The sequence below is a fragment of the Callithrix jacchus genome, chromosome 3 (assembly GCF_049354715.1).
Source record: "Callithrix jacchus isolate 240 chromosome 3, calJac240_pri, whole genome shotgun sequence".
In the NCBI taxonomy this organism is placed as follows: domain Eukaryota; kingdom Metazoa; phylum Chordata; class Mammalia; order Primates; family Cebidae; genus Callithrix; species Callithrix jacchus.
In genome coordinates, this window is record NC_133504.1 from 176361870 (window position 1) to 176388555 (window position 26686).

The 26686-nt window shown below is 44.7% G+C and overlaps 1 protein-coding gene across 1 annotated transcript; it reads left to right on the top strand.

Moving 5' to 3' along the window:
• Positions 1-26686, top strand: QDPR (quinoid dihydropteridine reductase). The gene is made up of 7 exons (XM_002745985.6): positions 1-159; positions 2816-2908; positions 7317-7413; positions 10473-10613; positions 20164-20272; positions 21714-21797; positions 25983-26686. Exons 1-7 carry the CDS (start codon positions 43-45, stop codon positions 26086-26088), a joined length of 747 nt encoding a protein of 248 aa, XP_002746031.3. The 5' UTR covers positions 1-42; the 3' UTR covers positions 26089-26686.

A 26686-nucleotide genomic window follows, 5' to 3' on the forward strand; every position in this document is an offset into this window, starting at 1 on the left:
AGAGGGAGTCGGAGCTGCGGGAACCAGGCGTGCAGGAGCAGGATGGCGGCGGCGGCGGCTGCGGCGGCGGCTGCGGGGGAGGCGCGCCGGGTGCTGGTGTACGGCGGCAGGGGCGCGCTGGGCTCTCGATGCGTGCAGGCGTTCCGGGCCCGCAACTGGGTAATGCTGCGGGCTGGGGGCTGCCGGGTCTCCGCGGGGGTGGCCAGGGGCTTTGTGTGCAGCCCGGCTGGGGGCAGCCTGGAGGAAGCTGGGGGCCCGTGTGCACTCCGTGACCCGTGTGCTTGCACGTGCGCGCACAGGTCTATGGATCTATTCCTGTTTCCGAGTCCCAGAGCGCTGGGCCTTTGCTCTGCGAGGAGGTGCTCCGTGGGCCTCCGCCAGACCCACAAAGTGCGGCGTGAGTCGGGAGAGAATTCCAAGGGGGAGGAACAGGAGCGGGATTGAGAGGATGGAGAGAGAGTGTAGAAGTCGTCTCTGGAATGAGACAGCCCAGTCCCGGTTACTAGTCCTGTGACCGCGTATTGATTACTTAAAGCCCTCGAACCTCAATTTCCCCATTTGTCACATGGAGATTCTGATAGTGTTTACCCCTTAGGAGAGTTGAGGGGATTACATAAGATAATTGATATTTTCCATAATGAAAAGATGGAGACTTTTATTGTGTGCAAATTTATTCGCACATAAATTACCTGATGCGTGGTAAAAAGTGTTTAAATGTTGGCTATTAATGTTACTATTACTACGCACCCCTGTTCTTTTAGCCCCGTTGGATCTGACAGTTTGAAGGCTCAGTACCACTTTGCTTTGCAAAGACTATTTCAACTACTTTGTATAGTCAGGTGTCAATTTCCAGGAGGCGGCAGGTCAGAGCAAAGCAGATCCATGACCACAGACCCTTGACCTTAGCGGCTCAGCAGGCCTCGGCACTTTCCCAGTGGAGACCTTGCCAGGGGCAATGTTCTGGGAGTTCAGCAGCAGCAGCAGTGGCAGCGGCCTGGGCAAGAGTTCTCTGGGATCAGAAAAAGGATCTCAGGATTTTCTAAAAAAAAAAAAAAAATCTTATTATCTACCGATCTGCATAGACTAAGGGGCCACAAGTATAGTTTAGCTACATGGATATGTTGTGTAGCGGTGAAGTCTGGGCTTTTAGTGTAACCATCACCGAGTATATGTTTACCAGGATTTTCTTCTTGCTCAGAATCTGGGACAGGAATATGTTTCTAAAGGATTCCATCATACCACCCCCTTCCTGCCACCCACCTGCTCAGAGCCTGGGGACACTGGATGAGAGCACTTTCCCAGGTCTTCAGAGATGCATGGTGGTGACAGAGGCAGCACTTCTGCCAAGGGCCAGGCCCTGTGCTCCCAGTACCAGAGTTCCTATAGACTCTTAATCCTCCCAGTAACTTTAAGACAGTAGACCCCATTAGTGTCATGTGTTAGATAGAGGGTGAAGGCTGTGCTTTTCCCTGATGGTGGCACTTTGGTTTACATTGGTCTTGGCAGAATCTGGAGAGCCGATTTACCTCTGACTCTTGGTCCTTTTCCTCCTTTCTTCCTACTATTTTAGGGAGGGCTAGGATGATGGAGACTTCATTGTTTCAGTATCCTCCATAGGATAACGAGTTAATTAATAATATAACAAATGTTGATGAATAGATGCTGTCTTTACAGCTTAAGGTAGAAATATATATCTCTGGGGACTTCAGACTAAGAGACCCTGAGTAAGGACTGAGCATCACCTGTGCCAGGAGCTTTAGCATCTTCCATTTCATTTAATTCTTACAATGACCCTGTTAGTCATCAACAGACACCCTCTTTTGTGGGAAACCTCTGCCCAGCATTGGAGTGAGAAAGCCACTCTGGCAGAGCTGGGATTCAACCTGCTCTGTCTGATTTCCAATCCTAAAACCCATCCCTCTCTGCCTTATCCCTCTCTGCCGCCGGGCAGGGATCCTCTGTGGGCTGAATCTGGTCTGCCACATGTTTTTGTACAGCCCATGAGTTAAGAATTGTTTTGCATTTTCAAGTGGTTGAAAACAAAATCAAATGAAGAATATTTTGTTATGTGAAAATTACATGAAATTCACATTTCAGGAACACAGCTGCACTTACTTTTTTCCGTTTATTGATGTGTTCTGTTACAATTGCAGATTTGAGTAAAAACAGAGCCCATATAGCCAGCAAAGCCTAAGGTAATTATCAATTGGCCCTTTATGGAAAATTTGCTGGCTTTTGATGTCTCTAGAAGGGCAGGGTTCGGGTGAATGTGGAGGAGGAGGAGAGTGTTTGGAGGTAGGAGGGGCTGGGATAGGACCCAGCATGGGGTAGGCTGGTCAAACACAGGTGTCCCTGGAACATGCATGAGAGGTCAGTTGCTAGTTCCTTTCTCTGGTGAGTTTTCATTTAAGCCTCTTACTTGTCTCTACTCTCCACCTCTTCCTTTTTTTTTTAAGTGGAGTTACAGTCTCATTGTGCTGCCTAGGCAGTATAGCGATGCGATCACAGCCCACTGCAGTCTCCACTCCAGAGCTCAAGTGATCCGCTCGCCTCAACCCCCTGGGTAGCTAGGACTACAGGTGTGTGCCACCACACCTGGCTAATTTTAACATTTTTTGTAGATGCTGAGTCTCACTGTGTTGCCCAGGCTGGTCTCAAATTCTTGGCCTCAAGAGATCTTCCCACTTTGGCTCCCAAAGTGTTGGCGTTACAGATGTGAACCACTATACCTGGCCAACTCCCCCCATTTCTGTGTGTGACTCTTTCATGGAAAACAACTCAGTGCCTCTTGACCAAAACTGTTTTCTCCTTCCAGTGGGTTGCCAGCATTGATGTGGTGGAGAATGAAGAGGCCAGCGCTAGTATTGTTGTTAAAATGACTGACTCCTTCACTGAGCAGGCTGACCAGGTAATTTCAGAAAGGCCCCCAAGGGGGGAATCCTGGGTATTTCTCTAACTTGGAAAGCCATTTGTGCTCATTGAGGAAAATTTGGAAAATGTGAAAAACAATACAAAGATAAATTATATAATCATTTTGGGTTAGCTCACTAGTTAACGATTTGGCCTATTTCTTGTCTTTTCTATGCATATATGCATAGAAAAATTTCTTGTCTTTTCTATGCATATGTTACTCCTTTTATAAGTTTAGGTAATTTTCTATTTTGCAGTTTACGGTCAGCTTTTTGTTTTGTTTAATAAACTCAAATGCTTCTCCAGATTACTGAAAAAACCTCTTTGTAGATGTGTGATATTCCATTTTATGGGCTGGCCACTGTTTACTTAATTTCTATTTATTGTACATTTGAGTTTTTTGCAGGATTTTATTTTTTTACTATTATCAAGAATGCTATGATGAACATCTTTGTCTACATATCTGATTATTAAATTGTTTTTTATTTTGAGAGAGTTATGCTCTGTTGTTGAGGTTGGAGTGCAGTGGTGCAATCTGCTCACTGCAACCTCTGTCTCCCGAGTTCAAACGATTCTTGTGCCTCAGCCTCCTGAGTAGCTAGGATTATAGGCACGTACCCCAGTGCCTGGCTATTTTTTTTGTATTTTTAGTAGAGACAGGGTTTTGCCATGTTGGCCAGGCTGGTCTCGAACTTCTGACCTCAAGTTATCCACCTGCCTGGGCCTCCCAAAGTAATGGGATTATAGGCATAAGCCACTGTACCCAGCCCATATACCTGATTATTTAGGATACATTCTAAAAAGTGGAGTTGCCCAGTTCACAGCATGAACACTAACGGAATATGTTATTTTTAATTATAAAATTTTATGCATATTGTAAAACAAAAGTCCAACAAAACCATAAATATAGAAATAAACTGTGAAACTGTCCTTTTTCTCCCCAGCATAGTGTCGTTTCCCAAAAGGAAGCACTGTTAACAGTTTGATGGATATCTTGGTATAAATATCTTAGATGCTCTTAAGTAGTGCTTAACTTTCTTGAGAAGCCCTTCTGGTGAGTTGCTGGGATAACTCTTATTTTTGCATCAGGGTCTTGCTATGTTGTCCAGGCTGTACTGGAACTCCTGGGCTCAAAGGATCCTTCTGCTTCATTCTCCTAAATAACTGGGACCTCCCAAGTAGCCACCATGCCCGGCTGGCTCTGTATTTAGTGGGTTTTAGTGCTGCAGGCCACATTCCTAAGGATAACTTCACATCATTGTGTGAGGCACCATGTTTTCCCAAGCATTCAGTGTGGCAGGCTGGCAGGCCACCTTACAACTGTGAAGACAAGTTTGCAGAGACTAAGTGACAAGGCCAACAAGCTACTCAGTGGCCGAGTCAGGATCATGGGTCTCCAGATACGAACTTTAGTAAGTTCAGGTGCCTCTTAGTCTGTAAGTGGATCTACTTTTCATTTAGTTGCACTCGCCCTAGTATTTTTAATACCGATATTTTATGATCCTTATCTGTTTTTTTTTTTTTTTTTTTTTTGAGATGGTGTCTTGCTCTGTTGCCCAGGCTGGAGTGCAGTGGTGTGATCTAGGCTCACTGCAGCCTGCCGCCTCCCAGGTTTAAGCGATTCTCCTGCCTCAGCCTCCCGAGTAGCTGGGACTACAGGTGTGCACCACCACACCCTGCTAATTTTTGTATTTTTAGTAGAGACGGGGTTTCACCATATTGGCCAGGATGGTCTTGATCTCTTGATCTCGTGATTCACCCGCCTCAGCCTCCTAAAGTGCTGGGATTACAGGCTTGAGCTACCGTGTCCTGTCCCTTATCTGTTTTTTATAACAAATTTAAAAAATTTTGTTGCATGTATGATGTAGAAAATACAAATAAGCAAAAAGAAAAGGGAAATCAGTTATGATTCTAACATATAGTTAATCCTTTATTTCCTTCCAGTCTGTCTCTCTAAAATATACATATATAAACCTACAAATTTTCAACATAAAACTGTGAGCATAACTGTGCTACTCATTTGCTCTTTCTAAAATGTCAGTTTGATATAGATTGGAACGTAAAAGCCAGATGACTTATTCCAGCACTCCCATGTTTTTGGTGTTCCTACTTTTCTTAGTGTGATCTTAATGCTCCTATACCTAAGTGATACAGATTGGCCTTAGTGAATTGCATAGTGAGAGTTGATGCCGCGTTGTTAGTTGCCAGGCACCATTCTCAGTGCTTTGTTTTCATTAACACATGTAATCTTCATGGCATCCCAAAACAAAGCTTCTAATTTTATCCCCCTTTTAAAAGAGGGTAACTGAGGCACAGAAAGGCCCCGGGATTTGTCCAAGGTCAAACAGATAATAGGTGGCATAGCCAGTACTTGGACATGGGCAGTCAGGGTTTGACAGCTGTTCTCTTAACTGCTATGCTAAGGTGCCTTAAAGCAAAATAGCTTCATGTGAATGAACGAATAAAGTCCAAAATGGATGGGTGCAGTGGCTCACACCTGTAATCCTAGCACTTTGGGAGGCAGAGGCAGGAGGATTACTTGAGCCCAGGAGTTTGAGACCAGCCTGTGCAACATGGCAAAACCCCATTCCTACAAAAAAAAAAAAAAAAAAAAAAAAAAATACAAAAATTAGCTGAATGTGGTGGCATGCACCTGTAGTCCCAGCTACTTGGGAGGCGGAGGTGGGAGGATGGCTTGAGCCTGGGAGGCAGAGGTTGCAGTGAGCCAGGATCATGCCACTGCACTCCAGTCTGGGCGACAGAGCCTGACCCTCTGTAGAAAGCAAAAAATAAAGTAATAAAACCAAAATGAAATGGAAGGGCGGTGCTGGGTTTGGAGAGCAGTAGCCCTGCCAGGTGTGGGTCTCTGGAATTGGTGTCTCTTCAGCGGCTCTTCTGCTGTGATTATAGGTTTCTAACGTCCCTTCAAGTTGAATGTGGAGGTTGTCTCCACCCAAGGCTTGACAATAGAGTGCATCTCTAAGACAGAGATGGAAAAATGCGTTAGTGCTTATAAACTTAAAGTCTTTTCCCTCTTCCACTACTTCACCAGAGGAAGAGGAGTACCTTCTCCACCATACCCTCAATGTTAAGAATTTCTGGACATTCAGCATAACCTTGTTTTGTCATGAAACTGGGGAGAGATAATCAACTGAAGTGTTCCTGCTGGGAGAGCACAGGGTCTTGATTTAAGTCTTTTTTTAAAAAAATTAAAGTCGAGATGAGGTCTTGTTATGTTGCCCAGGCTGGTCTTGAACTCCTGGGCTCAAGTGATTTTTCTGCCTCTGTCTCCCAAAGTGCTGGGATTATAGGCATGAGCCACTGTGCCCAGCCTGATTTAAGTCTTAAGAAGATTGGGCTGGGCGTGGTGGCTCAGGCCTGTAATCCCAGCACTTCAGGAGGCTGAGGGAGGTGGATCACCTGAGGTCAGGGGTTCGAGACAAGCTTGGCTAACATGGTGAAACCCTGTCTTTACTAAAAATACAAAAATTAGCTGGGCTTGATGGCAGGTGCCTATAATCCCAGCTACTCAGGAGGCTGATGCAGGATAATGGCTTAAACTGGGAGGTAGAGGTTTCAGTGAGCTGAAATTGTGCCATTGCACTCCAGCCTGGGAGACAAGAGCAAAATTCCATCTCAAAAAAAAAAAAAAAAAAAAAAGAAGAAAGAAAAAAAGTCTTAAGAAGATTGATCTTAATGAAGCAATTGGATGTGTCATCTTAGCCATTCCAGAGAAATATGGAAGAGTCATGGTGGATGGCCAGAATTGCCTATCTTGACTGTTTTTTTGATAAATTATAACAAGAGGGCGTGAATATATTTTCAGTGCTTTAAAATCTCAAACAAACAGAAGCAGAGAGATCATCAAAGTGAATCCCCCATGTACTTAATATTACCAACATATTGCTACTGAATTTTTTCTTGCAGTTGATTTTTCTTACAGTTTTTCATTGGCATTTTTTTTTGGAGTTGCAGTTAAAGGGATTTTTGGATTGCGGGGGAGAATAGCGGTGATCATCTTTTTGGATTATAATTCTGTGATTTGCAAAGAAAGTCTGGAAAGAGATATAACTGTGGGCAGTGAAACTACAGGTGCTTTTTTTTTTTAACCTTTGCCTACTTTTATTTATTAATTATTTTATTTCAAGGGATGCTCATGTCTCTACCTTTCAGAATGTATACAAAGACACTCTAGATTGTTTTATAAAAATTACATTGAAATGTACTTGGGCTTCATTGTCTACAATGCAGAGTTTAGTCCTCCATCTAATTTTCAAAGTGTTAATTGCCAGGTACTGTAAACTAGCTTAAAAAGAAGAGAAAAAGAAATGGAATTATCTGTAAAGATGCTAGCCTTTTTGGCTTACCTTACAGCTTATGCATTTTTTTTTGTTCCTGCATTGAAGGTGACTGCTGAGGTTGGAAGGCTCTTGGGTGAAGAGAAGGTGGACGCGATTCTTTGCGTTGCTGGAGGATGGGCTGGGGGCAATGCAAAATCCAAGTGTGAGTCATTTCCTGAGTCACTCTTTCATTCTGCTCTGCTCTTTGTCCAGCTGACAAGGATTGGGTGTGGACTAGGTGATGGGCTAGCTGTTTTTCTGTATATAACCCAGAGTCTTTATAGTTGTTTGGTAAGAGTGATTACTGCTCCCATTTTATGCATAAGGAAGAAACTTCCCCTGGAGGACATGATGAAGGCGATGAGTTTGAGTTTAAAGGACAGGCAGAATGAAATCAGCATGGCGTGTGCCCCAGCTTCACAGGGCTTATTGCTATCTAGGCATTAGCAGATGTGTAGGAAGTGCAGAGATCATTAGGAAGTCAGAAGAAGTCAAAATTGAGTTTTTACTAAAGCGAATTCGTTTTTCAACTTTACTTTTCTTTTTTTGTTGTTTGAGACAGAGTCTTGCTCTGTTGCCCAGACTGGAGTGCAATGGTGTGATCTCATCAGTGCAACCTCCGCCTCCCGCATTCAAGCGATTCTCCTGCTTCAGCCTCCCAAGTAGCTGAGATTACAGGCGCCCGCTACTGGGCCCACCACCATGCCTGACTAATTTTTTGTATTTTTAGTAGAGATGAGGTTTCACCATCTTGGCTAGGCTGCCCTCCAACTCCTGACCTCGGGTGATGTACCTGATTCGGCTTCCCGAAGTGTTGGGCTTATAGGCCTGAGCCACTGTGCCTGGCCCATTTTTCAACTTTTTATTATGATCATTTCTAAACATACCAGAATAGTTGAAAGAACAGTGAATACCTTTATACGTTCCGTCTAGATTCAGTAACTAACATTTGCTGTACTTAGTTGAGCTTGTTTTGTTGTGCCTGTGTACTTTGTGCATTTTTTTTAACTGTTTGAAAGTAAGTTTATGCCTCACTATATTTCAGCATGTGTCTCTAAAGAATAAGCCCATCCTACATTATTGTGGTACTGTTGTACCTAAGAAAATTAACAGTGATTCTCTAAGATTAATAATATTAAGCCCATATTCAAATTACCCCAGTTTATTTCATGTCTGTTACAGTTCTTTTTCCCTAACCATAGTCCACTCAAGGTTTGCATACTACATCATGTTGTTTTTAGTCTCTTAATCTAGAATTTTTTTTTTTTTGAGATGGAGTTTCACTCTTGTTACCCAGGCTGGAGTGCAATGGTGCGATCTTGGCTCACCGCAACCTCGCCTCCTGGGTTCAGGCAGTTCTCCTGCCTCAGCCTCCTGAGTAGCTGGGATTACAGGCATGCGCCACCATGCCCAGCTAATTTTTTGTATTTTTAGTAGAGACAGGGTTTCACCATGTTGACCAGGATGGTCTCGATCTCTTGACCTCGTGATCCACCCGCCTCGGCCTCCCAAAGTGCTGGGATTACAGGCATGAGCCACCGCGCCCGGCCTAGAATTTTTTTTTAAAGCGCCTGTGATAAGACTTTTCGTCAAGTTCTGGGCAGTTTTCATACAGCATCTCTCACATTCTGAATTTGTCTGAACTTTTTTTTAAGGTGTTATTGGACTTGTTCCTCTATCCTTAGTATTCCCTGTGAATGGGAATTTGGGTCTAGAGACTTGATTCGATTTAGCATAAATATTCTTGAGGTGTGAATTCTTCCCGAATGATAGTTTGTACCGTATATTATATCACCTGGGAAGCTCAGCATGTCAGCTTGCCCTACCATAGGGATGCCAAATTTGATGCTTGGTTGAGATGGCAACTGCCAGACTTCCATCATAAAGGTATATTTTTCTGTTTGCAGTAATTAGGTCATCTGTGGGATGTGTGGTACTATGGTATTATGTGTGAATGTCCTGTTTCCCAAGTATTGTACTTTTCACCCAGTGGTTTTAGGCATTCATTGATAATCTTTGCCTGAAGCAGTAATTCTATGGGGGGGGAGGGGTTAGAAAATGGTAGTTTTCTAATTCTATTATCCCTTCTACATTTATTAGCCAAAGCCATTTGAAAAGATATTGACATTCTGTGACCCACATGTGAACGTGAGAGTGGTGCTTTGTGAGGTGATCAGTTTAGCAAAACATCTTGATAACCTTTTTTATGTGTTTTGGGAGAAGAAATAAATGTGGATCCATCAGGTTTTTTCCTAGTCTTTTTTTGTTTTGTTTTTTGAGACGGAGTTTCACTCTTGTTTCCCAGGCTGGAGTGCAGTGGAGCGATTTCGGCTCACCACAATCTCCTACTCCCCACCGGGTTCAAGACATTCTCCTGCCTCAGCCTCCTGAGTAGCTGGGATTACAGGCATGCACCACCACACCCAGCTAATGTTGTATTTTTACTAGAGACGAGGCTTCTCCATGTTGGTCAGGCTGGTCTCCAACTCCTAACCTAAGGTGATCCACCTGCCTCTGCCTCCCAAAGTGCTGGGATTACACGTGTGAGCCACCGCACCTGGTCTTTTCTAGTCTTTTGTAGTGGGGAAATGCAATACCTTATCACCTACTGACCCCTCCTATATCAGGAGGGCATCCTTTTTTGAACTCCAGGTACCACATGCCCTGCGAGTTGCCCAATGGTGTGACATGGTACCACTTGTTCTTAAGTCTCGGAGTTAAAACGTGTGAGGTGGCTGTTATTTCAGCTGTCTTTAACAGTCTTTAAAGGCAACGTTAAACTTGCAGCCATAAAATATGTAGCTCAGTAAAGACCCTCATTATAGCTGTATAGTAATAGGCTCTTAGATTTTTATCACAGAGAAAACCTGATGTAGACATTTAAGTTCTTATTACAAATCTGATACTGTTCATAAAACAAAACAATCTTTGAATTCAAGCCAGTCTAGCAAATCAGTTAACTCCAGGTTTATTTGCTAAAATTTATTGGTCAAAATTTTGCTAGTATACAGGTAAGGAAGCTGAACCTCAGGTGATCCCATGGTCTGGATTTGAACCCATGTCTCTGACCACTGAGCCCTGCGCTGTTTGTGTTAGACGTTGCTGTAGACAGGGACCCAGCGATCAGGAGGGAGGGCTTCCCTGAGTGTGGGGCTGCGTGAGTTGACCTCACCTTTTGGTTTCTTTCCTGGGAATGCTGGGCCCACGTGTTTTTTCTCTCAGCTCTCTTTAAAAACTGTGACCTGATGTGGAAGCAGAGCATGTGGACGTCCACCATCTCTAGCCACCTGGCTACCAAGCATCTTAAGGAAGGCGGCCTCCTGACCTTGGCTGGCGCAAAGGCTGCCCTGGATGGGACTCCTGGTAAGCCTTAATTTCCGAATCTGTGAAGTGCGGGTGTTTACCTTGTTTGCTGGGGCTGCTGGACACTTGCCTGGGATAAGGACTGTTAAAGGCTTTATCTTCTAAGGTGCTTCATAGATGGATGGATTTTGCTTTCTTTGGGGCCTGAATCATTTTAGGAAGAAGAGTTCTGTCTGATCTTTTTGTTTGCCTGTCCTCATGTTTATGGTGGTTAGGGAACATTGTGACCTGGCGCCCCTCTGTTTCGTTTATTTATCTGTGATCTACACTATAATGAATGGTGTAGTGGATATTCATTAGTTAGTACACATGTACTGTTATTATTACATTGTATCCATGTGTTCCAGGGAAGCAGCTTAGCAGCTGGAAATAGCAGAGGTTTTAGAATGAGAAAGGTTTGTTAGTTTGGCCAGCACAGTGGCTCATACCTGTAATCCCTGCACTTTTGGGAGGCTGAGGCAGGAGGATTGCTTGAGCCCAGGAATTCAAGACCAGCCTGGGCAACATAGTGAGACTCTGTCTCTACATTTAAAAAAAGAGAGAGAATGAAGGGTTGGGGGAGGATTATTTACCTTAGATGTGTGACCTTGCACCAGTTCTTCGGTCTCTGATCAGGTGTCTACTGTAGTTTCCTTAATTGTAAAATAGTAACAGTAAATCTAAGTTGAAGAGTGCTGTAAAACTGTAGAGGTGTTGATATGTAGAAAGTGCCCAGCTCATGGTAGGCACCGGTAAATGGAAAGTCTTTCTGTTATTCACACTAAATGATAGGTCTTACAGTCACTCTTTTCATTTCACATATATTCTCCCTTTAATCTCCTCAGTATTCTCTTTTTCAGTTTACAGGTTAGGGAACTAAAACTTGGAGATTAAGTAACCTGTCTGGATTTGTGCAGTAAGAAAGTTGCAGACTTACTTGAACCAGAACCCTGATCAATTACCAATTGTGTGTTTTTTCCATTATGTCATTCCTTTTGCATTTTTTAAGACCTGTATTAGTTTGCTTGGGTAGCCACAGACTGGGTGGCTTAAACAGCAGAGATTTATTTTCTGGGAACTCTGGAGGCTTAAAGCCTGAGATCGAAGTATCTGCTCGCTGGTTCCTTCTGAATCCTCTTTTCTTGTAGATGGCTGCCTTCTCCTTTTGCCTGCACATGGTCTGGTTCCTCCCATATCCTGTTTTTTTTTTTTTTTTTTTGTGACGGAATCTTGCTCTGTCGCCAGGCTGGAGTGCAGTGGCCTGATCTCGGCTCAGTGCAACCTCTGCCTTCCGGGTTCAAGTGATTCTCATGCCTAGACTCCTGAGTAGCTGGAACTACAGGCACACACCACCACACCCAGCTAATTTTTGTATTTTTAGTAGAGACAGACGGGGTTTCACCATGTTGGCCAGGATGGTCTCAATCTTGACCTCATGATCCATTCGCCTCAGCCTCCTGAAGTGCTGGGATCAAAGGCGCGCGCCACCGCACCTGGCCTGAATCCTCTTTTCTTACAGATGACTGCCTTCTCCTTTGTCTGCACACGGTCTTCCCTCTGGGTGCTTGCGTCCTCGTTTCTCCCTCTTGTAAGAAACACTAGTCATATTGGACTAGGGCCCACCTTAATGAGCTCGTTAAGACCTTCAGATACAGTCACATTCTGAGGTACTGGGAACTAGTACTTCAATATATGAATGTTAGGGGAATGCATTTCAGCCCATAACACTTGGGGATAGGGCTAAATGAATTTAAGTAGGGGTAGAAAGGGAGCACAGGGAGGCAGGAAGTGTCTACCTCAACTACCTAAGTTAAACTTTAAAAAAAAAGAGCTTTTTTTTTTGACTCTCTAATAAGTGGTAGAGACCTTGGGACCCTTCTCAGTTATTTATTTATTTTTTTAGAGACAGAGTCTCTCTCTGTCACCCCGGCTGGAATGTAGTGGTACGATCATAGCTCACTGCAGCTTGGAACTCCTGGGCTCAAGCAGTCCTTTGCCTCCTGAGTAGCTGGGACTGTAGGCACACACTGCCATGCCTGGTTAATTTTTGTATTTTTGGTAGAAACAGGTGCTATGTATATTTTTGGTAGAAACTCAGTGTGGTGCCCAGGCTGGGCTCAAATTCCTAGCTTCAAGTGATGCCCCTGCCTTGGTCTCCCAGAGCACTGAGATTATTGGCACCAGCTGCTATACCAGGCCCTTTCTCAATTTTAGTGTACCTCACTGAACTGTGAGGCTGTGACTGTTAGCAAAACCTTGTGTCTCATTTTCTTCTTCCATTTCTTAGAGCATGTGATGTTACAAGTCTATGGCTATAGCAATCAGTAAAGCTGTGTAAATGTTAGCTGTCTGGTGGTTGAGATCTGATTTTTATTTAAGGTGACATGGAGCAGAGGCACTACGATGTAAACAGAGAAATGAGTCATAGCTTGACACTTTAAAAAACAAAACCCTAGGACCGAAAGACTGATTTTTCTAAATGACGGAAGAGTCTCCTGCTTTCCTTTGGTTTGCCAGTATCCTTTGATTACATTTTGGGTAGTGGTTAAGACTGCAGGCTCTGGAACCATGCATGTTGGTCTTCCGTTAAGGTTCTGCCACTTACTGTGACACATTTGGCAAGTTACTTCACCTTTCTGAGCCTCCGTTTTGTCATCTGTAAAATCAGCTTCAATAGGCCAGGCGCTGTGGCTTACACCTGTAATCTCAGTACTTTGGGAGGCCGAGGTGGGTGGATCACAAGGTCAGGAGTTTGAGACCAGGTTGACCAACATGGTGAAACCTCGTCTCTACTAAAAATACAGAAATTAGTCGGGCATGGTGGTGGTGTGCACCTATAATCTCAGCTGTTCAGGAGGCTGAGGCAGGAGAATCACTTGAACCTGGGGAGGCAGAGGTTGCAGTGAGCCGAGATCACACCACTGCACTCCAGCCTGGGCAAAAGAGCGAGACTCCTCTCAAAAAAAAAAAAGTTAAATAATGTCTCCTTTATATATATGGTGGTTGTGCCTTGTAAATGTCTTAATGGATCTAAATGAATGAGAAAGTTATTACAGGTCAATAGTGTAAGCCATTATTATTATTTACTCCAGGTTTAGTTCTGCCCAGCTCTTCCTGCCTCAGATGTTAACAAGTTTGTTTATCTTTAACCTCTTAAGTTAGATTTTGTTAAACTATTAATAAATTTGAGTCATGAGATCTTTTAAGTGTGCTGCAGACCTCAGAAAAATTGGGGAAATTGATCTACAATTTGAAAGTAAATGATGAACAGGCTTACTAGTGCCTCAAACTCAAGAAGATTTGTTCGCAAGTCAGTTTTTCACTTGGAAGGATACTGAGAACACCTTACCCTCCTATTTCCAAGATTGTATTTGTAGACTGTCTTCTGTAGGATACACTGTATTAAAATGGTAGTCACTTTGTTTACCATTAAAGGATCTGTGCTGTGATTGGAAATCAGTTTTGGGGGACCACAATGATCAATTTGGAAGTGTTGACCTTCATAGTGAAATGCCCTTTTTCCATATCTTGCAAATAATTTTCTTTGTGTGCTCTGGAAAGATATCATTCTGTAGAATTAAGCCATTACAGTTGCTATTTGCTCATTTCTTTCCTTCATCAGAGCCCCTCCGCTTGTGTTTTTGAATGGAGTGAAGAGAGAGAGCTCTGGGACTTTGAGGACCAGGGTTGGATTAATGAGCACTTATGCCCTTGTTTATTTTAATCACTGAAGAGTTCGTTATGTTTTTATACTGCCCCCTGATTAAACAGAGAAGCTGGGGATGGTGAAATACTCTTCTTGTGCTTCCAAATAACTGTTTGAGACCTTGACCCTGTTTTGCAATTTGAGGTTGTTGTTGAAGCCATTTTGTGATTGGTTCTTTGGCTGGGCTGTGATCCTCCCACCTCCCGCTGGACTTGTGATACCTCCACAGCGATTGCATTTTAAACAGTTGTGTGTGCCGAGGACTTTAGGAAGCCTGCTGACCTCTGGAAGAAATAGTGGTTTTCAGAAGGTGGAGGAGTTTACAGTGACTAACCATTCCTTGTTGCTGTGATAGCAGTGAGCAGCTACCATTGGGTGCAGTGGGGGAACATAAAGAGGAAAGAGACCCGTCCCTGCCACATGCCTGTGGGGCAGAGGGAAACCTACCATAATAAAAGGCATCCCTTGCTTCAGTCAGCAAATATTCATTGAATAGTGGGAGGAAAGGAAGACCAATAGGTAGCAAGTATACACAATGTCAAAATTTGCTCAAATGGCACACCCTAAACATGTTTAAGTTTATTGCATTTCAGTTATATCTCAGTAGACTTGGCAAAAAAGAAAAACAGTTTTTTAGGCCTCTGTCTGCTGGGTGCTAGGCTTGTTGAGCTAAGCCCGATTTTATCTCATCACCAAAGGTATCTGTCAAGTAGGTGCTATTAATTTCTCTTGATTACACAGGAAAAAACCCAAAGTTCAGTGATTTTAGGTGCCTTGTCTAAGACAACCTGGTTAGCGAGTAGCAGATTGGTCTGAATAATAAACTGATTATTAATTAATACATAATTATAATCAGTAATTATAATAATCACTGATAATGTAATTATATTGACAATTATATAATTATATTGAGATAATTTTGTTTTGTTGAGGGAGCTGATTCCAATAGGGTCTTGGAAAAGGACCTGCTTTGACAAATAGAGCTAATGAGAAAAGATGAGAAAGTACTGTATTAGTTTTTATTTAAATAATGTAATTAATCAATTTTTAAATTGGAAAACTAGCTAATACATGTAGTAAAAATTCACATGGCACTAAAAGAAATACAGTGAATAGGAAGAGTCTCTCCTAGCCACACCCCTGGTCTCTACGCACTCCCCCCGCAGGCCCAACTACAGTGATGGCTTCTCGGGTTCCTTCTGGAAGCATTCTGTGCACATTCTAGTGTGCGCCCATGCCACACTCATATACTTTTAAAAAGCACCATAATTTGGCGAGGCACAATGGCTCCTGCCTATAATCCCAGCATTTTGGGAGACCGAGGCTGGCAGATCACCTGAGGTCAGGAGTTCAAGATCAGCCTGGCCAACACGGTGAAAACCCTCTCTACTAAAAAATACAAAAATTAGCCAGTTGTGGTGGCAGGCGCCTGTAGTCCCAGCTACTTAGGAGGCTGAGGCAGGAGAATGGCCTGAACCTGGGAGGTGGTTGCAGTGAGCTGAGATCGTGCCATTGTACTCCAGCCTGGTGACGGAGCAAGACTCTGTCTCCAGACAAACAAACAAAGAGGCTGAGGTGGGAGGATTGCTTGAACGCTGGAGGCCAATGATGCAGTGAGCTGAGATCGCACTTACATTCCAGTGAGGGCAACAGAGCAAGACTGCCTCAAAAAACACCCACCATTTGATGATTCAATAGAGGCTTTTTCTGTGCCTTGCTCTTTTCACTTCATCATAGATTAAATAATTTAAAAGTTAGTTTGTCTGGAATATCGAGAAACTGATGAGTTACTGAGAATCACCTACCATACTTTTAATGAACAAAACTACTAGTTTGTTCTTTCATTCCCACAGTATTTGAGAGCCCACCATTTGACCAAGCCCCATTATCCTCCTTCCAGAAACCTACCTATTGGTCTTTTCTGAAAGCAATGATTAAGTATTTATTTATTTAATTTACTTTTTTTTTTGGAGATGGAGTCTGACTCTGTCACCCAGGCTGGAGTGCAGTGGTGTGATCTTGGCTCTCTACAGCCTTAAACTCCCAGCCTCCAGCCATCCTCCTACCTCAGCCTCCCGGGTAGCTGGAAGTACAGGCAAGTGTCATCATACCTGGCCAATTTTTTAAATTTTTTGTGGGGACAGGGTTTCACCATGTTGCCCAGGCTGGTCTTGAACTCCTGGGCTCAAGAGATCCACTTGTCTCAGCCTCCTGAACTGCTGGGATTACAAGCCTGAACTGCCTCACCTGGCCAAATAAAGTCTTTATTGAATGCCACCTTTTGGTTTGGGATACATTGTTAAACAAAACAGTAAAAATCCCTGCCTCTGTGGAACTTACTTACTTCTGGGAATGAAAGAGCCTTTTGGAGTTTATGAGATGTGTCATGTTTCACGTCATCATGGTAAAGCCTATGACCTGGGCATTGGATCCCATTTAGCAGGGAAGAACCAGAGGCTGAAAGAGCTGCTCGCCCAAGTTGCAGTGGTGAGGAATCACCTGGGTTCTAAGCCCTGGCCTCAAAGTCCAGATTCTGGGTTCTTTCTGGTGTGCTGTGCCGTTCCTGGGAGCCAGGAAGCTGCCTTGTGCTTCTTCATCTTTCTTACACTGAGCCCAGGGATTCCCACATGGAAGAGCCTTCATGGCATGGAGTGGGGTGAGTGGGTTTTGACGCCCAGGACAGGCGGACCCTGGCAGCCCCTTTCCAGGCTCTGGCTTTACAGGCAGCAGAGTGTTGGCAGTTGGTTTGATGGTGTTAAGGCCAGAGTTGTTACCATGCCAGGCATGTCACAGTCCTTCCATCGCTGATAAGGAAGGAAATGCCCTCGATGGGCCGCAGATGACTGCTTGATCTGAAGAGGAATCGTGCATTATGATATGAATAATGAGGAGCTGGGAGAGGGGGAGAAATGTCACCCCCCTGCCTGCCCCAGTCACTGGGAGAACATCTCCCTGGCAAGGTGCTGAGCAAAGCCCCTCCTACACCAGGCTGGGCTCCCTCTGCCCTGATCAGGTCCTGTGCATGCCCTCTATGGTTTCCAAGGCCCTTCCTGGATGCAGTCTCCCTCCATCCTCAGCATAGCCCTGTGAATAAATTGTGATCTGCCAGTAGTGGTGGCTCATGCCTGTAATCCCAGCACTTTGGGAGACCAAGGCAGGCAGGTCAGGAGGTAAGGAGATTGAGACCCTCCTGGCTAACACAGCGAAACCCTATCTCTACTAAAATTACAAAAATTAGCTGGGCGTCTGTGGTCCCAGCTATTTGGGAGGCTGCAGAGGTTGAAATGAGCCGAGATTGCGCCACTGCACTCCAGCCTCGGCGACAGCAGAAAAAAATTGTGATCTGAGTTACCACTTGCATTTACAGTTGGAAAAGCAGACCCACAGAACTTGGGATTTTTTTGGTGGCTGGAAAAGTAGGAGTTAGGGCTGCACTTTTTGAATTCCACATTGATGACCCTTTTTGTGATTCCTTATTGCCATCTGAGGAAAAAGAGTTGCCAGTGACTTGCTGAAAGCTGTGAATGACAGTAATGGCCAGGTTTGAGTGCTCCTCTGTGCTCAGTACTGTACGAGGGGATTTGTTGCCTGAAAGAAACACAATCAATAGGAGTTTTATGACTTGGTATAAGTAAGGAGGACAGTGGAAGTATTCTCCAAAGCAGCGTCTCTCCCAGGAGAGTTTCATGGGGCAGTGGAGCGGGAAGAGGGTGTGTCATTGCATGTAGAGGATGGGTCTCGGGCACAGGTGCAGTGAGTCATCAGGCCAGCACATAGTCACGTATTCTGGTTATGGAAGATCCTTTTGGAGTGGAGACTGTAGCATGGTAATGAGGAAAGTCCACTTGGGTTCAGCTCTAAGTTTCTGGGGTCTGTCAGGAGCTGGTTTCCTCTGACTAGGTGACTGCATTCCATGTGAGGTGTGGGAAAAACCAGGCTGAAGGGCAGGAGGCTGTGAAACAGGCTGATTGTTCAAGCTGATGAAAATCCTATCGTTCCCGGAGACCCTCCCTGTCCGCTACACTTGTACATGGTATTTTATTTGATTGTTGTATTATCCTTAGGATTTGGGATTGTCATTCCCATTTCACGGAAAGGGAAACCGATGATTCCAAGGTTTAGTAGCCTCTCCCAGTGTCTGTCACTAGCAAGCAGCAGAGCCTGGACACAAGCCAGGTAGTCGGGTTCCAGGGCACATTACCTCTATTGATTTGATGGAAAACATTCAGGGAGTGCCTCTCCTGTGCTGAGGGTATGCTCGGAATTAAGTACTCCATTCCTGTGTGCCCTAACGAGCCCCTCTGGATCACACCTGAGCTTATACTGATAATGTGATTAGTAGGTTGGGGCCCCTCAGGATGGGGCTATTTCCTAGAAAGACCAAGTGATTAGGAGGTTAGAACGTTCAGCTCTACCTACCGACCTCCTGGAAGGGAGCTGGGCTGGAGGTTAAGCTGTATAAAACCTTCCAGATGTGGTGAGCGTCTGGGCTGGACACGTGGAGGCGCAGGGAGGGTGGCGTGGCTGGAGCGGCATGGAAGCTCCATGCCCACCCCCTCTCCTATAATCCCAGTGTCAGTCACTGGCAAGCAGCAAGAAGCAACCTGCTTCTGTGTCATTTCACCTGGCTGTTCCCGAGTTGTATCCTTTATCATAAACCAGTAACTGGAAAAAAAAGTGTTTGCTTGAGTTCTTTGAGGCTATAAACCCCTGATTTATAGGCTGTCAGTCAGAAGTGTAAGTGGCCTGGGACTTGTGATTGGCATCTGAAGTAGGGTAGGTCTTGTGAGACTGAGCCCTTAAATCAGACTGGAGTGTAGTGATGTGATCATAGCTAATTGCAGCCTTGACTTCTCCCAGGCTCAAGTGAACCTCCCACCTCAGCCTCCCGAGTAGCTGGGACCACAGGCACGTAACACCAGGCATGGCTAATTTTTTAGAAATGGGGTCCCACTACGTTTCCCAGGCTGGTCTTGAACTCTTAGGCTCAAGGAATTCTCCTGCCTCAGCCTACCAAAGTGCTGGGATTAAAGGCATGAGTCACTGCACCTAGCTGGGGGTTCTAATTGAATTATCGGACACCCAGTTGGTGTCTGGAGACTTAGAGAATTGACAGTGTTGGAAAACACCTCAAACCCTTTTTACAGATGCAGCAACTGAAGATTAGAGAGGTTTTGGGAACTTGCCCAGAATTTCTTTAGTGGTAAGTGGAGGAACTGGGATTTGAATGTGTGTAATTTGACTTGAAGGCCTGTACTCCAAATGATGGCTTGATTTTGCTGTCCCATGGCGTACCTCTGTGTGCCAGGTGCCCGCAAGCATTTCATGATCAAAGGGTTCAGAACTCAGTTCTTGCTTGGGCTTTGCCCTCTCCATCAGCTTTGGCACAAGTCTCACGTGTGTGAGCCTGGCATGGACTCAACCTGTCTGAGTCTTGGTTTCCTAAGAATAAAAATACGATCAACTTTCTGGCTTTTGTAATAAATGTTAAGTGTTAAGTAGGTACACTTGAAATGTCATGTCCTCTTCACTTTCTCTCCATAAATGTTCATGGATCTTTTCTTCCTGGCCTCTTCTGGACCTGGCACGCTGCACCTTGGACACACTGGTGGCCTGTGTGAAGCCTGTGTTCTTGGAAACCGGCTGGAGGCCATAACTCCTAACCCACCTGTTCCCATCTGCTCTTTCTCATGGCTCTCTGCCGTTTTTTGGTGGAGGCTGTTGAAGGTGTCTGGCCTGAAGGAGGCCAGACGCAGCTATTTATAAAGTTTTCAGGGAATAGAGATGCTCAGGAGAAGGTTGCATGTCCTTGCTGTCCCCCTGGTGCACCAGTGGTCACTGAGCCATCTTCTCCCCATTTCCCAGGTATGATCGGGTACGGCATGGCCAAGGGTGCCGTTCACCAGCTCTGCCAGAGCCTGGCCGGGAAGAACAGCGGCATGCCGCCTGGGTCAGCCACCATCGCTGTGCTCCCGTAAGTACTGGGGATTCCCTGGCCGCTGCCCACCTCTGCCCCACTGCTGTGAGTAACTGTTTGACTGTAGCTTTACACCAGGGACCTGTGTGTGCTCTCACCTTGGGCTCTGAAATGCACCAAAGACTCTTAAGATACTTATTGTTTGAGTTGCTGTTATAAAATACCTTAGATGGGGTGATTTATAAATAGCAGAAATGTATTGCTTACGGTTCTGGAGGCTAGGAAGTCCAAGATGAAGGAGCCAGCAGATTTGGTGCCTGGTGAGGGCTCATTCCTCATAGACGGTGCCTTCTGTATGTGCTCGCGTGATGGAAGGGGCAAATGGGTTGCCTCCAGCTTCCTTTGTAAGCATGGTAATCTCCTCCTAAAGCCCCCAAACCTCTCCTGCAGACCCCACCTTTTAATATGATTACCTTGCAGATTGTGCTTGGTGTATGAGGGTCTGCCCACGGCAGTCCTTCTTCAAGTTTTGGGTTCTCCTGGGCTGTCCAGAATGTTTGATTGGTGGGTAGGATGGGTCTATGGGTCTGTCTTTTTTGCCATTGTTTTCCTTCTCCATCTCTTCTCCCTCATCATTTCTTCCTTTAAAATCAGACTACACTTTTATTTTTTTTATATGTAGCTCTGTCTTTCAAGTCATTATACGGGGTGTGTGTCTGTGTGTGTGTGTGTGTGTGTGTGTGTGTGTGTGTGTGTGACAGAATATGGGAAGCTGTTGGAGGTGTTTCTGCTGGTCGTTGGGTCCCAGGCGGAGGCAGCTGCTTTGGAGGGAGGCTGTTTCTTCTCACTGGAAGGCTTCCAGCACCAGCAGGCTTGCCTTTCGCCTGTGGTCCTATAAAGGGATGCGGAGACTGTAGGGACTACACTGATTGCCTTTCTAGTTCCCTTTTAGTTGTGAGGTTCTGTGTGTGATTCTGTGACAGACTCCCATGCTTTTTTGAATGATTCGAATGATTCCTGAGGCCTGAATAATCTTGGGAGATTCATGCATATCTGAATTCTGTATTCTCCTGCCAAAAATCTTAAGGTTTTGTGGAAAATAACCACATAAAAAAAATTTAATATTTCAGCATTCTCATAGTTCTATTACTACCTTAAATCCTTAGAAATGAGTGTGCTGCATGTTAGGAAGTGAATAAAGACACAGCAGCCAAGCAGTTTAACTCGGTGAAGCTTTTGTTTTGTTCTTATCTGCCTAAATGGTGAGCCACAGCGTACTTTATTGAATTATGCTCAGATGTGGCCTTTGCCAGTGGGGACAGCTTCCTGCTCTCTCTGCTTATCTTCCTGTCTGATCTTTCCATGTAAATGTCACCCTCGGTGCCAGAGGCTCTAGGTCGTCATGCTGTATGTTTGCGTTTTCCTGGCCGAGGAGGACTGGGCACCTGTTCTTATAAAGGCGAGGCGTGAATGACGTGCTTATCTGTGTCCATTGCAGGGTTACCCTGGATACCCCAATGAACAGGAAATCAATGCCTGAGGCTGACTTCAGCTCCTGGACACCCTTAGAATTCCTAGTTGAGTGAGTATTGCAGTCATGTTCGTGACTGAACAGCTTCTAGCCCCCATTCTCTGCCCGCTGTGGTCCAGAGGACAAGCCTGTGTTCCTGTGGATCATCAGTCGGGGTGATCTTGGGAGGTCTCTGGGCCTCTGAGGATGTATCGCACATCAGGCAGAATCTCAGCGTAGCTGGACTTGGAGACAGGAGGCAGCAGGGTGGCGGGGTGGGTAGTGCCGACATGAATCCTGGCTCCCTGCCTCACCACTGGCCACACTGCGCACATTATTGACCTGCCAAGGCCTCAGTTTCCCCGCCTGTATCATGAGGTCCATCGTGTTTGTTAGGAAGGTTACATGGGATAGTGTGCGCCAAGCACTCGGCACAGTGTCTGGCCATAGTGAGTGCTCACTGATCCCCAGCTGCATTTTGTATCGTTACTGCTGTGATGAGGAGCCTCCATGGGGGAGGGGGACAGCAGGTAGATGGCCTGGAGTACATGTGTGAATCAGTGCCGAGCCATAGACTCACAGAAAGTGTCCTGTATTTCTGAATTCCTTTTCACCCATTTGTGAATATGGGTGACATTTGAAAGCTCATGGACCAGAGAGTTGAACTGCTCCTTTGTGTTTACTGAGTTATCAGTTTCCCTAGTTAGTAAGCACCCACTATGGGCCAGGAGCCGCCCTCAGCCCTGGGGACATGGTGAGGATGAAGATGGGTTCCGTGCACTCATGGAGCAGGGAGGGCGGAGAAAGTCAAGGTGACAGCCTGACCCAGCAGTGCCTCTGTGTAAACCACTTTGATGACTTTGTAAGAGATGTTTGTGAAGTTAGCAGTGTGCTTCTGGCCTGATGTCACAATCTCATTTAAATTAAATCAAAGAAATTTTGGGACTTGTATTTTATGTTTGAAACCTACTTATAGAGCACTTTTTTTTTTTTTGAGACGGAGCCTTGCTCTGTCACCCAGGCTGGAGTGCAGTGGCACCAATTTGGCTTACTGCAGCCTTGGCCTCCTGGATTCAAGCGATTCTCCTGCCTCAGCCTCCCGAGTAGCTGGGACTGCAGGCACGTGCTACCATGCCTGGCTAATTTTTTGTATTTTTAGTAGAGATGGGGTTTCACCATGTTAGCCAGGATGGTCTCGATCTCCTGACCCTGTGATCTGCCCGCCTTGGCCTCCTAAAGTGCTGGGATTATAGGCGTGAGCCACCGGGCCTGGCTACTGAGCACTTTTTATGTACCAGTCAGTATTCTAAGCACTTCGCAACTCTTATCTTATTTAATGCTCATAGCAAACTATGAAGGAGGAGCTGTCATTTTTGTTTGAGGCTTAGGGACTTGGAGAGATGGCAGGGGGCTAAGTCACTTGCCAGAAGTCACACAGCACAGCCAGGATCTGACAGAAGCTGTGTGGCTACGGAGCCCGTGGTTGTAACTGGTGTGCTGACAGTTATTTCTGTCTATGCCTGGAATCATGCTTAATGCTTGATTTGCAGAAAAAGAAATTGACGTTTAGAGGAAATCAAGCTTTGAATTTTGTTTGCATCTGAATTTCTTTTTAAAGGCTGATACTCCCAGCCACACTTGAGACATTGATCTAAGACCTAGACTCTAGATGGAACATGTGGGGTCTTGTGTCTGAACTCGTGCTGAGCCACAGACCCACAGAGCATGGGCTGTCACATGCACCCTTTGTTCTAGAGATCACATCCACCCATTTGTGGCATTTGTAAACTCTCAGAAAAATTGGGATAAATTTTGCTTTGAGATGTCTGCGAGCACATCCTTCCTCTACCATCCCTGGTTAGAATGGCGTTCTCTCACCTATCCACACTGCAGACGAGGGTGAAGGAGAAGTAAGACCATTTAAAACATGCGTAACCAACATACAAAACCCTACACAACCAAACAGCACTGGTCTCTTTCAGAGCCTTCCCTCACTGAGCCCCGCCCTGTCCCTAGAGATGAGGCCATGACACATGATAGTACTTGAGAGAGTTTCAGCAACATTTTGTTTTTTAAGCCCATGTGCGTAAATGGGCTCGTTCAAACCCCAGAGTGGGAGCCTGAGTGACTGGATCTTTAAACATCAGTGCTGGCCCAGAAGGTCACAGATGGCGCCGGGAGAATCCCAAGAAGGAACTGCTGAGCACTTTGCAGTTCATGAAGGTCCGAAGTCCCAGCTGGTGAATTGTCGAAATGGATGATGCACTGAAATGGAAATGCTTTGTGTTAAAAAATTACCATCTACTTCTCTTGTGAATTTCTTTTGCCCCTTTTCATTCATGTCTTCTTAGAGGGCGTCTTTTTGACTGCCTGCCACGACTGGGGTCAGTTGCTCCTCTCTTCAGATTTGTGAAATGTCCCCGTTACTGTATTTAACATTTTGTTGTAGTAGTCTGTTTTTTTGTATCTCTTTTTCCATTGTTTGACGCCGCTGTGGGTACTCTATAAATGTTTGGCGAAAAAAAATGCCAAATAAATGAATTCCGTCTGTTTCTCTCAAATTTCTGAGAAGGTAGTATAGCAAAGTATTGTGCATATGTCTGTCTCTTCGAATGAACTAATTAAAATCTTTAAAACAATTTTTTTTTTAAATTTGAGATAGGGTCTCACTCTGTCACCCAGGCTGGAGTGCAGTGTCAAAATCATGGCTCACCCCAGCCTTGATCTCCGGGGCTCAAGCAGTCATCCCACTGCAGCCTCCTGGTAGCTGGGACTACAGGCTTGTGCCAACATGCCCAGCTATTTTTTGTAGAGGTGGGGTTTCACTCTGTTGCCCAGCCTGGTCTCAAACTCCTGGACTCAAGTGAACTACCTGCCTCAGCCTCCCAAATTGCTGAGATTACAGGCATGAGCCATCACACCTGGCCAAATTCAGATCTTTTAAAAATCATGAAAGAATTCTAACAATGTCGAAAAATACCAAAATTCCCCAATCAAGAGATATAGCCAGAACCTAACGGTATACTACATCCAGACCCATTTTATATCCAAAGATACACAAAGACTCAAAGGGTTGGAGAAAGATTTACCAACCAAATGGAGAGCAAAAATAAATAAATAAACAAAAAGGAGTTGTAATTCTTGCATCTGATAAAATAGATTTTAAAGCAACAAAGATATAGTGGTAAAAGGATCAATGCAACAATAAGAGCTAATGATCCTAACACCCAGATACATAAGACCCATAAAGAGATTTAGACTCAACGAGACAGAAAATTAATAAGGATATCCAGGACTTGAACTCAGATCCGGAACAAGTAAACTTAATAAATATTTATAGAGCTCTCCACTTTAAATACACAAAATATACATTCTCCATTTTAAATACACAAAATATTGATCGGCCATTATTAATACCCATTTTTAGAATAAAGCAATATTCCTGTTCTCTCTCCCTCTTTTTCTTCCTCTTCTTCTCTCCTTTTTTTTTTTTTAAAAAAAGGAAAGCATAGCAACATGATTTCTTGAATTTTGCCTGGATCTTAATTCATAAAACAAAGGTTAAAAAAAAAAAAAAAAACGAAAAATACCCAAATTAAAGTTAAACTCATCTCAAATCTTGCCACTCAGATAACAGTGAGTACACCACTGAACTCACTGGGGGCCTGGGTATGCGTCCATCATGCCTAGTGGCTTTTATATATATATTTATTATTATTTTTTAGAAATGGGGTCTTGCCATTGTGTCTGGGCTGGTCTCAAACTTATACCTGAGGTCAAGCGATCCTCCCACCTTGGCCTCCCAAAGTGCTGGGATCACAGTTGTGAGCCACAGTGCCTGACCTTTAGTGGCATTTATTTACTTAGAGACAGAGCCTCACTGTGATGCCCAGGCTGGAGTGCAATGGTGCAATCTTGGCACACTGAAACCTCTGCTTCCCTGGTTCAAGTGATTTTCCTGCCTCAGCCTCCCAAGTAGCTGGTATAACAGGCACACGCCACTGCACCTAATTCTTGTATTTTTAGTAGGGATGGTTTTCACCATATCAGCCAAGCTGGTCTTGGACCTCCCAAAGTGCTGGGATCACAGGTATGAACCACTGCACCCAACCCTTAGTGACTTTTAAACAGTCGCTGCTGTGCCACCCCTTCCCTCCACCCACTAAGCCGTCACTGTGAATGTCAGCGTGTGCCCAGATTTTTGGTTTGAGAATGTAAAAAAAAAAAAAAAAAAAAAAAATTTCTTTTCTGTTCCAGAACCTTCCATGACTGGATCACAGGGAAAAACCGACCGAGCTCAGGAAGCCTAATCCAGGTGGTAACAACGGAAGGAAGGACGGAGCTTACCCCGGCGTATTTTTAGGCCTCATCTCGGTGTTCCTGTGAGGGGCTTGCCAAAAACGTCACTAACCTATCTCAGCGTGGCCTTGTCTAGCCCTGCGTTTTCTGTAACCCCAGTTTGTGGTATGAGATAATGAGTCCTATTTTTCTGTCACCTAATGTGCATTTGCTCTTCTAGGACAGTGTCATACATTTATGTGAAGTAAAAGCGTGCGAGACCAGCAGCCTGCAAATAGCATCTGTCAATCCGTGTTCACTGTGTAGGGCGGTCTCTGCGTAGCCCCTGCTATGTCGGTGTCATGTTGGATTGCTTTTGAGACTGTTTATCTGCCCTTGACAGTGGCTGTCATCTTGAATACTTTGTTGATTTGTTGGTATTGGGGACATTTTGAAGGCTGAATTATTTTTGAATGTCATGTTTATGTCACAGACGTAGTTTTTGCAGCCTTGAATTAAACTGCCTTTAAACTCCTTTTGTTGTATAAGCAGAACTCCGTGGACGCTCTTCTGGTACCCTTTTCCTGTGTGGTTACCCTGTGTTCTCTGGCCTGAGGTTAAGTGTGCAAGATAACTATTTGTGAATATTCAGAATGTTGTTCCTAATAAATACACTTCGTTTA

Coding starts and splice junctions, on each gene's coding strand:
- QDPR (XM_002745985.6), top strand. CDS start 43: ATGGCGGCGGCGGCGGCTGCGGCGGCGGCTGCGGGGGAGGCGCGCCGG. Junction 7,414..10,472: donor GGGCAATGCAAAATCCAAGT/GTGAGTCATTTC, acceptor TTTTTCTCTCAG/CTCTCTTTAAAAACTGTGAC. Junction 20,273..21,713: donor GCCACCATCGCTGTGCTCCC/GTAAGTACTGGG, acceptor TGTCCATTGCAG/GGTTACCCTGGATACCCCAA.